The sequence below is a fragment of the Cryptomeria japonica genome, chromosome 7, assembly GCF_030272615.1.
Source record: "Cryptomeria japonica chromosome 7, Sugi_1.0, whole genome shotgun sequence".
Lineage (NCBI taxonomy): Eukaryota > Viridiplantae > Streptophyta > Pinopsida > Cupressales > Cupressaceae > Cryptomeria > Cryptomeria japonica.
The window spans coordinates 28920503-28932409 of NC_081411.1; the positions used below are offsets into that span (position 1 = coordinate 28920503).

At 35.1% G+C, this 11907-nt stretch overlaps 2 protein-coding genes across 2 annotated transcripts; both read left to right on the plus strand.

Moving 5' to 3' along the window:
• The first annotated feature begins 1492 nt into the window (after positions 1-1492).
• Positions 1493-4792, plus strand: LOC131078140 (lysine-specific histone demethylase 1 homolog 3). The gene is made up of 2 exons (XM_058015813.2): positions 1493-3548; positions 3822-4792. The coding sequence occupies exons 1-2, from the start codon at positions 2033-2035 to the stop codon at positions 4577-4579; spliced, it is 2274 nt and encodes a 757-aa protein (XP_057871796.2). The 5' UTR covers positions 1493-2032; the 3' UTR covers positions 4580-4792.
• Positions 4793-6678: 1886 nt separating this feature from the next.
• LOC131078128 (lysine-specific histone demethylase 1 homolog 3-like) lies at positions 6679-9455 on the plus strand. The gene is made up of 3 exons (XM_058015802.1): positions 6679-6856; positions 8294-8527; positions 8758-9455. Exons 1-3 carry the CDS (start codon positions 6679-6681, stop codon positions 9453-9455), a joined length of 1110 nt encoding a protein of 369 aa, XP_057871785.1.
• The last annotated feature ends 2452 nt before the right edge of the window (positions 9456-11907 follow it).

An 11907-nucleotide genomic window follows, 5' to 3' on the forward strand; every position in this document is an offset into this window, starting at 1 on the left:
ACACTCAATCATTAATTATAATTGATCATCATTACATGTCCAAAATCAATGTGATTTGGATTCTTGTAGGGCCTTAAATGCTAACACACATGCTCAAAAAATTTCAAAGAGCTTCACCAATGTGTACAATCAATAACTTTAGTTATACTTCATATTTATCCAACCATGTCATGAATATAATGAAATCACACTACGAAGAGGTGTCGCACTGTAATAAGTAACCACCACATGGAACATGGTGGCCCCATGGGCAGAGTTGTCAACATAGATCATCAAGAAAGTACACATGACATCAAAGCAGAAGAGCATAACTTAGAACAAAGTAATAACTTCATTCTCACATTGCAATGAGTGAATGCATTCCAATAAATTAAAAAAATCAAGCAACAAGTTGACAATATTGATACTTATCCCTTCAACATTTAACTCACCATGGACAAATAAACTATTAACATTTATCTCTATTTTAGAGGCTTTATATGGGTATTTGGCTATGTCAGAACTTTGGTTCAAAATAAAACTTATGACAAATTAATTTGCAATCATTTGATGATGTATATGTAAAACAATATCAAATATATTTTATTTTTTAACTCAAAAAGTTCATGCAGGTTGTGACCAAAGGCTAACAAACTTGTTCAACTTGCCAATACATAAATCAAATACTTGTTGACATTTGTCTCAATTTTGGAGACTTTATGTATGAATTTGGTCGCATTAGAACTTTGGTCCAGAATTGAATCCATTCCTTGATTTGTGATTAATCATCCAACTATGTACATGAGAATCTATTTAAAGTTATAAATTTGCCAAGTAGCTTAATAATTATGACTCAACATTTGATATTTTTACCACCATATTATGATTTTTCAAACAATTACCAACACATTTGCCAAATAATTAAATTTATAATTTTAAATATTTATATAATTTGCCACTGAACTTATTTTATAATTTATATAATTTGCCAACAAAAATTATTTCACTTGTTTCCATATAAATATAATTTATTAGTTTATATCTTTCTGAAGAAAAAAATTTAATCCATATTTTGTTAGTTCAAATCCACAATTTAAGGATCTTCATCCATGTAAAATCTAAAAACATATAACCTTTACAAACCAACTTCTAAAATTTTAACTAAAATTTATTTAAATTTATTTAAATTTAACATTACTTTTAGATACTCTAAATTAAACAAAACAATTTAAATAAAAGATTGTCTTAATTTATTTAAGTTCTACATTAATCTTCGATAATCTCATTTATCTGTGTGTTAGTATATTGATTTTCCATAATATTAATCTAAGTATATTATTTCCATCACAAAAGTATTAACGATAACTGTAACTTTGTGACAATTAAATTTAAATAAAATAAAATAATATTTTTTATCAGTATATAAATTAAAAATAATATTAAATCGACATTTGAAACAATCTTATGACGAAAATCGAAACGAGACAGGGACACAACCATTGAAAAACTTATCCCTGATACCAATATATATGTTTGGAAGTGAACCTGTTTCACCCAAACTGATAATAGAAAGTACTCAACGGAGAGCGAAATCAAAATTGAGATCAATTACAGGCAGGTTTGGGTAGCAAACAATTCAACCTGAGAACTGAATGCAACGCATTCATAAACCCAAAGCCAAATAATAAAAGATTTAGCCAAAGCCAACGCAAGATTTTCCCTAGGCATTCTCAGATTGATTCGAAAATCAACCTGCACTTATGCGAGAGTGACCTACCAGTAGGAATCATCCTAGCCCTTAAAACGGTAAAACCCCAATAGTCTCATTTCTGTGTATCTGGAAAGAGAATCTGAACTGGATCCAATGCCCTGGGCCCTTGGTGTCAATTGGTAAAAGTCCAATAGTATCGCCCATGTGTATTTGAAAAAATCCCACCTCTGAGTACCGGGCAAGAGAATTTTCAAATGTTCCATGGTCTTGTAGATTGGGCCTGTACATGATGTAACCTACGAATGCCTTGTTGAGGTGGAGGTCTCATACATTTTGGGTGCAATGGAAGCTATAAAGCCTTCAAGGACACTGAGGCAACAGCACAGGGCTGCATGCTACGATGAGAATTTGATGGATAATCTCATAGACAAGCACCTGGGTGGAGAAAGTAGCAGGAAAAGAAAGGGAACTGACATTGAGAAGGAGGCAGACATTGAAGCCATGATTGCATATTCTGTGGGCTTTCCCATTGATTCGCTGACAGAAGAAGAGATTGAACATGGTCCTGTGTCAACCTTGGGAGGAGCAGAGCAAGCCACCTATATTGTGGTACGGAATCATATTCTTGCTAGGTGGAGAGAAAATGTGAATGCATGGCTAGACAAGCAACATGTGATGGAATCCATTAGGAAGGAGCATAAAAGTGTTGTAGACTCTGCATATAATTTTCTTTTGATGTATGGATATATCAATTTTGGAGTTGCCCCTGCGCTCAGGCCAGGGATTCCAGAAAAGTTTACTAAGGCCAATGTTGTAATCATAGGGGCAGGTTTGGCTGGGTTGGCTGCGGCACGCCAACTTATGGCATTTGGGTTTACTGTGGCTGTTGTTGAAGGCAGGAATAGGCCAGGTGGGAGAGTTTATACAAGGAAATTAGAAGGAGGGGGCCAGGCAGCAGAAACAGACCTTGGTGGCAGTGTTATTACAGGGGTCCATGGGAATCCTCTTGGTGTTTTGGCCAGACAGTTGTGCCTTCCACTTCACAAGATAAGAGACCAATGTCCTCTTTATCAGCCCAATGGTAGGCCTGTTGATGCACAGTTAGATTCTAAGGTAGAAGATTTGTTCAATAAATTGCTAGACAAGGCAAGTCAGTTGAGACAATTGATGGGGCAGTTAGCAGTGGATATATCTTTGGGTGCATCTTTGGAGACATTCAGGCAGGTGTATAGTGTGGCTGGAAAGTCAGAGGAAAGACAAATTTTGAATTGGCATTTGGCTAACCTTGAGTATGCAAATGCTGGATTGCTTTCCAAGTTGTCACTTGCATTTTGGGATCAGGATGATCCCTATGAGATGGGTGGTGATCACTGTTTGCTTGCTGGAGGTAATTACAGGTTGATTCAGGCCATGGCAGAGGATGTTCCAATTTTTTTTGAAAGAGTTGTACATGAGATTAGATATGGTATTGATGGTGTGCAGGTAGTAACTGCAGGTCAAGTGTTTGAAGCAGACACAGTTCTGTGTACTGTGCCGCTTGGGGTTTTAAAAAGTGGTTCAATAAAATTTGTTCCAGAGCTGCCTAAGAGCAAAGTGGAAGCTATTAAGAGATTAGGGTTTGGACTACTCGACAAGGTTGCTATGCTCTTTCCTTATGTATTCTGGGAAGCTGATCTTGATACATTTGGCCATTTGAACTATGAAACTAGTCAGCGGGGTGAATTCTTTTTGTTCTATAGCTATGCTTCTGTATCCGGAGGGCCACTTCTGATTGCTCTTGTAGCTGGAGAAGCTGCAATCAACTTCGAGAGCATGCCTGCAACAGATGCTCTTCATCGTGTGCTTCAAATTCTGAGAGGTATGAGCTAAGCTATAGAGACTTTCATAACTGATTATGTCCATATGATTTCTGTGTTTCATGTCTACATGATTTATGTATTTCTGGATTTTGATTGTGTATAGATCCATTATCACAATAAATCCAAAAACGTTGATTCAAAAAATCTATACACAATCAAAATTCAGAAACACAGAAATCATCACTGAACTATGTCAATTTCAGGGAAGTTCTCCCTTGAAATTATGTGTAAGAGATTTATTGATTCTTAATGCACCATAATTTCACTCACAGGTATTTATGGTCCAAGAGGAGTTCATGTACCTGTTCCCATTCAAACAGTGTGTACGAGATGGGGAAGTGATCCTCTGTGTTTCGGTTCATACTCTCATGTTGCTGTTGGAGCATCCGGCAGTGACTATGATAAGCTTGGAGAAAGTGTTGGAGATGGTCGGGTTTTCTTTGCTGGGGAGGCCACTAGTCGCAGATACCCCGCAACTATGCATGGTGCTTATTTAAGTGGATTGCGAGAAGCAGCAAATATTTTTAAACATGCTAATATGAAGTCAATGACAATGTATGCAGAAAGAAGACTTTTAAAGGACAATGAGTCCTGTGCTGCTCTTCTGGATGATCTATTTAGGAAACCTGATCTAGAATTTGGGAAATTCTCCATTCTATTTGACCCACTATCAAATGGCCCTCAATCAATGGCACTTTTGAGGGTTGTTGTTGAGGGACCTAGAAGTGAAGCTATTGACAATATAAAATCTGAAGACCGCACCTCAAACGAATTCGTTTCTCATCAATTTCAGTCACAGTTGAATAAACAACTTAAATTGTACACGTTAGTGGCACAAAATCAGGCATTTGAATTGAGAGAGGTAAGTGGAGGAGATGCAACTCGATTGTGCTATTTGAGTGAGAAGTTCGGAGTAAAGCTAGTTGGAAGGAAAGGTCTAGGTGAAGTAGGAGAGTCTCTTGTGGCTTCTATCAAGTGTGCAAGGGCTGGTTGTAAGAAAAGAATGAAAGAAAGAAAGATTATTTTATAATTTACAATGTTCGGTGGTTTATATGGGTTTGGGACTATTCCGTGAGCAAAAGTTCTTCACCACTAGACCAACTCAAACATGCTTAAGCTGCTCTACTTTGTGATTATGAAATGTTATTTTTAAAGTTTGCTTGGTTGAAGGTGAAATACCCTTTAAATTTTTTGATTAATACAGAAATTACTCAAAGCCGCTGACATCAACATCAATTTTGTATTCTTGAACTCTGGGCAGTTAATATCATACAGAAATGGGATTACATTTTTTCATGCAAAGGATGGGCGAGCACTCAGTGCTTCTTCGACATTTTGGGCATTTGCGCTAAAAAGATTCCTTATTTTAAATCCTCTTCTAATTGCAACCTTTAGCTCCATCTTGCTTTCCACTTATATAAACCTTATAAATCTTTCCATAAACATTTCTTTAGCAAATATGATAGGATATCATCATTTAGATGCAGCTTAAGCTTTCTTAGGGGCTTTTTTTAAATTAAAAAAAAGAGCTATCTGCTTCAAAAAGAATCTCACATATACATTGTTGCATGCTCTTACATGGGTGACAAAAAATGATCTCCAACACCCAAACCAATCTTCTAATAACCCTTTTCTTCATAATGAACATGCTAATATGTTAAAATTCTCTTTAACACAACTTTTATATCTTTGAAACTACAAGCAATGAAGAAAACAAATGCTATATGCACTTCCCTTGTTAAAAAAAGGTACAATAGGAATAGATCTTGGCATGGGTTTACTTGTAGCCTCTTGTCCATTCTTTGGCAATCTTGGCTAAGCCATGAAGCTTATGAAAAGAGACTTACCATAATGTCCACATTAGACTTAAACTCTTCATAAGTAAAATTCTCAATGCCACAACAATAAGGCCACTTGGTTATTTTGACAAAAATAAGACTTACATATTATTAAATATTAAAAACCTCGCAAGAACAAGAAATGACCCAAACACTTACTAGATGGACAAAACCGTTAGGGTTTCAAGCAGATTTGAAGCAAATATGAACTAACAATTATATGCAGATTTAAATACAAAAGATAAAGAAATAAAACAGGACACAGATAACACAGAGATTTAACGTGGTTCACCCAAAATGGGTTACGTCCACCATACACAGCCGTCCAATCTTTCTTATTATCCAGCAAAACAGTACATCAACCTTACAATGCCTTAAGCATCCCAGCCGCTTATAACATGCACTTTTAGGGCAACAAACAAAGTCGACCTTTTTAAGGTTTTATTACAATGTCAGTTTTCATCAACAAAAAAACGGCAAAAAACTTTTTCTCAATTCAAATGCTTCTTCAACAAATTCATCAAATTTTTGGTTCCAAAAATATGAAAGGAAGTATTTGCTATGTGGTTAGAGATACAATGGATAAGTCATCTTTCCATGTTACCACCAATCAACACAATTTTGTCTTCATCAATTAGTATGTGATGTGTGCTCCTTTTCCTTAAAAATTCGCGCTTCTTTTGTAAACTATTTCTAGAATTATAATTTTAGGTGAGATGTCTAGTTTTGTCTCTAAATGAGTTTTCTACATTAGCATGTGTTGAATTTATACTGCTCAGTCTCAAGTAATTATCTTATCAGAAGACTGATTTTTTATGATTAAGTCTGACCCAGTCCCACAATGGATCCTCAAAGATTGGATTCATATCAAACATAATGACTCGGTAGTTGGAAATCCCTTTGATTTGGGTGTTTCTCTTTCAGACATGTGGAACTGATTCATCTCTAAGCTGAAAAACAGATTGCTAACTTGGGCTAATAAGCTCTTATCTCTTGTTGGTAAAATTCAAGTTGTAAACAAAATTTTCTTAGCCTCTCATGTCTATTACTCATCCTATTGGATGTCTTCTAAAAAGGGGTATGATGATCTAAACAAAATCATTCGTCAATTTTTATGGTCAAAGTAAGAAGGCAAAGCTGGTTATAAATTTGCCTCTTGGTCATATTGTATGCAATCAAAAACTAAAGGTGGTTTGGGCCTTCTAGATCTCAAAACACAAGTGATAGGACTATTAGCTAAATGGATTGTTAGAATCATGTCTGGTAATGAATTCCTGCTAACAAATGGGGAATGGAAAATGTGGGGTGGATTGATAAAATTTTACTTGCTCCCTTCTTCCACATCAAGGCTTCATTCCTCTACAATCTATTCGGAAGGCTTGGAAGCTTACTAGTAAGTTTTTATGCTGGAAAGATGCCTCCTTGCAGCATGGGTTCAGTTTTGGAAACTCGTCTATATGGTGGAACAGGCAGGTTCAATACCGTGGTTTACCCCTTGCTATTTTCTTTCCTAGATATGCTTTGTATTGTTTTAAGAAAAGAGTTTGTCAGTTTGGCGACATGTGGAATTTTAATTCCTTTGTGTGGACTTCTTGGCACCAATTGAAAGATAAATATAATTTAAATACCTTGGCTGAGAGATTCCTGATTTTTGTGAAATCTTTGGTACGGGTTGAACTTGCAATGAAACTATATACCCCCTTTAGTATAATTTTACCAGAAACTGGCTATGGCTGGCTAAATATCCTTTTGATTGCTTTTCGGTTGAACTTGTAATGAAACTATGTACCCCTTTAGTATAATTTTACCAGAGACTGGCTATGGCTGGCTAAATATCCTTTTGATTGCTTTCCACTTAAAACATTTACTTAAAACTTCTTCCTGGTTTGTCATTCAATCTTAGATTAAACATACATTGGAGGTGCATGTTCAGTGAAAGAAAGTGGAAGACTCTGAGTGGGCAAATTGAAAGTCTAAAGTGGAAGCTAATGCTTAGATTTTAGCCTCCAAAGAGCTTCATTACAAATTACCAATTGGAGACAAATTGAAATTTGTGATCCAGTTTGGCAAATGTTCCTTTTGTCAGCATAATGAAACTTTAAAACACATATTTTGGGACTGCCCTGCCCCACATCAAGTGCAAAATGGAATATATTATTTATATTATTTTTAACTATTTTCCTCTTATTTTTAATCACTCATTGAGCTGGAAAATGGAATTGTTGTGTGTTAGTCTTCATAATAATGTGGGGGCTGATTCTTTGAAACAAATTGTTCTTCTTGATATATGGAAATGCAAGTATATGTCAATGTTCTCAAATCAACCAGTTCACCAGGGAACTCAAATTTTAATGTTTTACTTTAATATATTGTTTCAAATTGTCTCTCTGTGTTGTCAACTACAGAGGATTTTCAAGAACAGCAGCACAATTAGTTCTTACTTGAACTACATCAAGCTCCAAATTCTTCAGCATCAAAATGAAGATCTCCAAAGATTTTTTAAATTTAGAGTATAGCTGCAAATGTATGCTAAAGTATTTCTTGTAATTTTGTTGTCTTAAGTTTGGCTATCCATTGTATGCACAACAGTGGTATGGATGGAATCTTTGACAGTTTTATGTTGCTCAGATGCTTTTAGTTATCGTATGGTTGAGATCCTTGTTCTATGTATAGATGTTATACCTCATCTTATTTTAACTCGGCAGTCTTTGTGCTGCTCATCCTTTTTTAATTTTTTTCTACATTTATTCAATAAATAAATAAATATATACATTCAATTGAAACATATATATATGAGTTTTCTACATTCAATAGAAGCATATTTGAAAATATGCTTTCTATTTGTCATCTTCAAATTGTAAGACAATAATTCTTTTGAATAATATTTCGTTGCAAATTTCTTGTAGTGGGTATTTTCATTGGGCTCTTTCCTTATGTGTTCTGGGAAGCTGATCTTGATACATTTGGCCATTTGAACTATGAAACTAGCCAGCGGGCTGAACTCTTTTTGTTTTATAGCTATGCTTCTGTATCTGGAGGGCCACTTCCGATTGCTCTTGTAGCTGGAGAAGCTACAATCAACTTCGAGAGCATGCCTGCAACTTCATCGGGTGCTTCAAATTCTGAGAGGAATGAGCTAAGTTATAGACACTTTCATAATTAATTATGTTCACATGATTTCTGTGTCTGAATTTTGATTGTGTATGAATTTTTTAAATTAATATTTTAGATCACATTTCATCATCTGTCATCAAAACATATTCAAAACCGTCAATTTAAAAAATCTATACACAATCAAAATTCAAAATACAGAAATCATCATGCTGATATAGATTTGAAATCTGTTAGCACTTAACTATGTCAATTTCAGGGAAGTCTTTCCTTGAAATTATGTCTAAGAGATCTATTGATTTTCAATGCTCTATATTTTCACTCGCATGTATTTATGATCCAAGAGAAGTTAATGTACCCGATCCCGTTCAAACAGTGTGTACGAGATGGGGAAGTGATCTTCTGTGTTTCGGTTCATATTCTCATGTTGTTGTTGGGGCATCTGGCAGTGACTATAATAAGCTTGGAGGAAGTGTTGGAGATGGTCGGGTGTTATTTGCTGAGGAGGCCACTAGCCGTAGTTACCCAGCAACTCTGCATGGTGCATTTTTAAGTGGATTGCGGGAAGCAGCAAATATTTCTAAACATGCTAATATGAAGCCAATGACAATGACAATGTATACAGAAAGAAGACTTTTACAGGACACTGAATCCTGTGCTGATCTTCTCGATGATCTATTTAGGGAACCTGATCTAGAATTTGGGAAATTGTCCATTCTTTTTGACCCACTATCAGATGGCCCTCAATCAATTGCACTTTTGAGGGTTGTTGTTGAGGGACCTAGAAGCGAAGCCATTAACAATATAAAATCTGCAGACTGCACCTCAAACAAGTTTATTTCTCATCAATTTCAGTCACAGTTGAATAAAAAACTTAAATTGTACACATTAGTGGCACAAAAGCATGCATTTGAATTGAGAGAGGTAAGTAGAGGAGATGCCACTAAATTGTGCTAATTTATGTGAGAAGTTTGGAGTAAAGCTAGTTGGAAGGAGAGGTCCAGGTGAAGTAGTAGAGTCTCTTGTGACTTTTATTAAGTGTGCAAAAGCTGGTTATAAAAAAAGAAGGAAGTAAAAAAATATTCTTTTATAGTCTACGATGTCAGTTGGTCTGTGTATGATGTTACAGATGACTTGTAGCAATATGAGACTACCTCGTACTCCTTGCAAGAGGCACCTAATTATACTACAAACAATGTATACATATCTTACCCCCTATGGAATTTAAACTTGTGATCTATCTTTCAAGAACACAAGTTCTCCACCACTAGGCCAACTCAAGCATGCTTAAACTGCTCTATTTTGTGATTATGACATGTTATTTTAAAGTTTGCTCAATTGAAGGTGAAATAGGCTTTAAAATTTTGAGTAATGTGGAAATTACTCGAATCTGCTATGATATCAACATCAATTATGTAATTATGGAAACTATTTCATCCTGATGATGGATCACAGAGTGTGATCCAAAACGTTGATGGAAAGAATACTCACACAATCAAATCTAGAAGCAGCATATATCAATTATGTATTCTTGAACTGTAGGCAGGTAATATCATACAACCCTTACTCGGTGCTTCTTACACTTTTTGGGATTTTGCATTAGAAAAAATCTTCATTTAGAATCATTTTCTAATCACAACCTTTAGCTCCATCTTGTTTTTCACTTATGTAAAGCTTATAAAATATTACCATAAACATTTCTTTAGCAAATTATATTATAGGATATCATCATCTAGATGCAACTTAAAGTTTCCTAGTGATAGTAAGAGGGTTTTAACCAAAAAAAAAAAAAACCTATCTCCTTCAAAAAGAATCCCACATATACATTGTTGCATGCTCTTCCATGGACAACAAATAGTGATCTCCAATGGCCAAACCAATCTTCCAACAACCCTTTTCTTCATAATGAACATGCTCATATGTTAAAATCATCTTCAACACAACTTTTAAAGGTCTGCAACTAAAAACAATGAAGAAAACAATTGCCATATGCACTTCCATTGTTGAAAAAAGGTACAATGGGAATAGATCTTGGCATGACTTTAGTTGTAACCTCTTGTCCTTTCTTTGGCAGCCTTGGCTAAGCCATGAAAGAAGATTAACTTATCCACATTTGGATTAAACTCTTCCTAAGTAAAATTCTTCATAAGCTCTTACAACATGGCTTTAATGTTCATGCATGTGGACCAAGCCACAACAACAATGCCTCTTGACTATTTTGACAACAATAAGGCTTTTGACATATTATTGGATGTTAAAACCTCTCGAGGACAAGAAATGACCCATGGACTTACTATATGGACAAAACACTTTATTAAATATTTGTCTTTAGAAGACCTTTTCAACCTATCTTTGGAAATCTTGAGACGAGACTAGGGCTTCTTCAACAATATGAACAACCAAGGATGATTATTAGAAAATGGGGCAAATATACTAACAAGTTGATGTAATTTAAGGCATTAGAAGAGGGAATAATGGCAAAGGCTTTACTAGAAATGAGATTATCAAAAACTTTGACCAATGGAATAGTGAGCTAGAGGAGAACCAGATTCAATTTTATTGAATAATAGTATGGATGAATTGATGAATTTGGAATAAAGCATAGACAATTTTAATAAAGAAGAAAAGGTAATTTTTGATGCAAAGTACAATCCCCACATCAACAAGGTTACAAAAGTGTTGGATCAAAGGGAAATTTTGATTCATGGTTACAAAAATATAATAAGTAGGTGATTAGGCTAGGTTATCAATTGGTCATCAGGTTTTGCCCACATTAGAATCTTGAAGCCACAACTTTCATGTCTTGGTTTTAGTTTTATTTATTGTAATGGGGTAAAAAGTGATGAGGAGATCAACTGGAAAGCTTTACCCTCCTCAAAAAGGGAGTGAAAGTTTCACAAAGAATCCTCTTCAACCTCTCGCACACATTACATTAAAAGAGGGGGTTGAATTCACTAGACCCAATATCAATGGAAAGAGATTGAATGCTAAGTGAATTGACAATGAATTTGAAAAGTAAAGTAACCCCTCTTTTAGAATGGACAAGTTGCAATTTGAGACTAAGTGTAAAGATGGTAAAGAAATGATTATAATTTGAGATAGAAATGCAAGATGAAGTTGTGCACCTAGAGTTAGCAATAAAATGCCAAGACGAAGCTCCCTTGTAAATTTGGACGAAATTTGTTGAGACTGGGTTGAAAGTGTACTTGGTCCTCTGAAAAATCTGTGCGCCAAGATGGATTTTTTCGTCTTTGAAAATGAAGTCTAAACCTGCAAATACAGTTGCGCACCTGCACCTATACATAGAAAAGAGAGGAAATGTTGTTGGGATTAAGGGTTTGCCTTTAGGTCAAACTCTGTTTTGGAATAAACCAAATAATGAAAAATGCTTGCAATTAAATGAAAGGAA

Bases quoted from the DNA above. Each gene is read 5' to 3' on its own strand.
- LOC131078140 (XM_058015813.2), top strand. From the start codon at position 2,033: ATGGAAGCTATAAAGCCTTCAAGGACACTGAGGCAACAGCACAGGGCT. The intron at 3,549-3,821 runs GTATGAGCTAAG...TTTCACTCACAG, and splicing joins TGTGCTTCAAATTCTGAGAG to GTATTTATGGTCCAAGAGGA.
- LOC131078128 (XM_058015802.1), top strand. From the start codon at position 6,679: ATGGAAAATGTGGGGTGGATTGATAAAATTTTACTTGCTCCCTTCTTC. The intron at 6,857-8,293 runs GCAGGTTCAATA...AATTTCTTGTAG, and splicing joins TCGTCTATATGGTGGAACAG to TGGGTATTTTCATTGGGCTC. The intron at 8,528-8,757 runs GTTATAGACACT...TGTCAATTTCAG, and splicing joins TTCTGAGAGGAATGAGCTAA to GGAAGTCTTTCCTTGAAATT.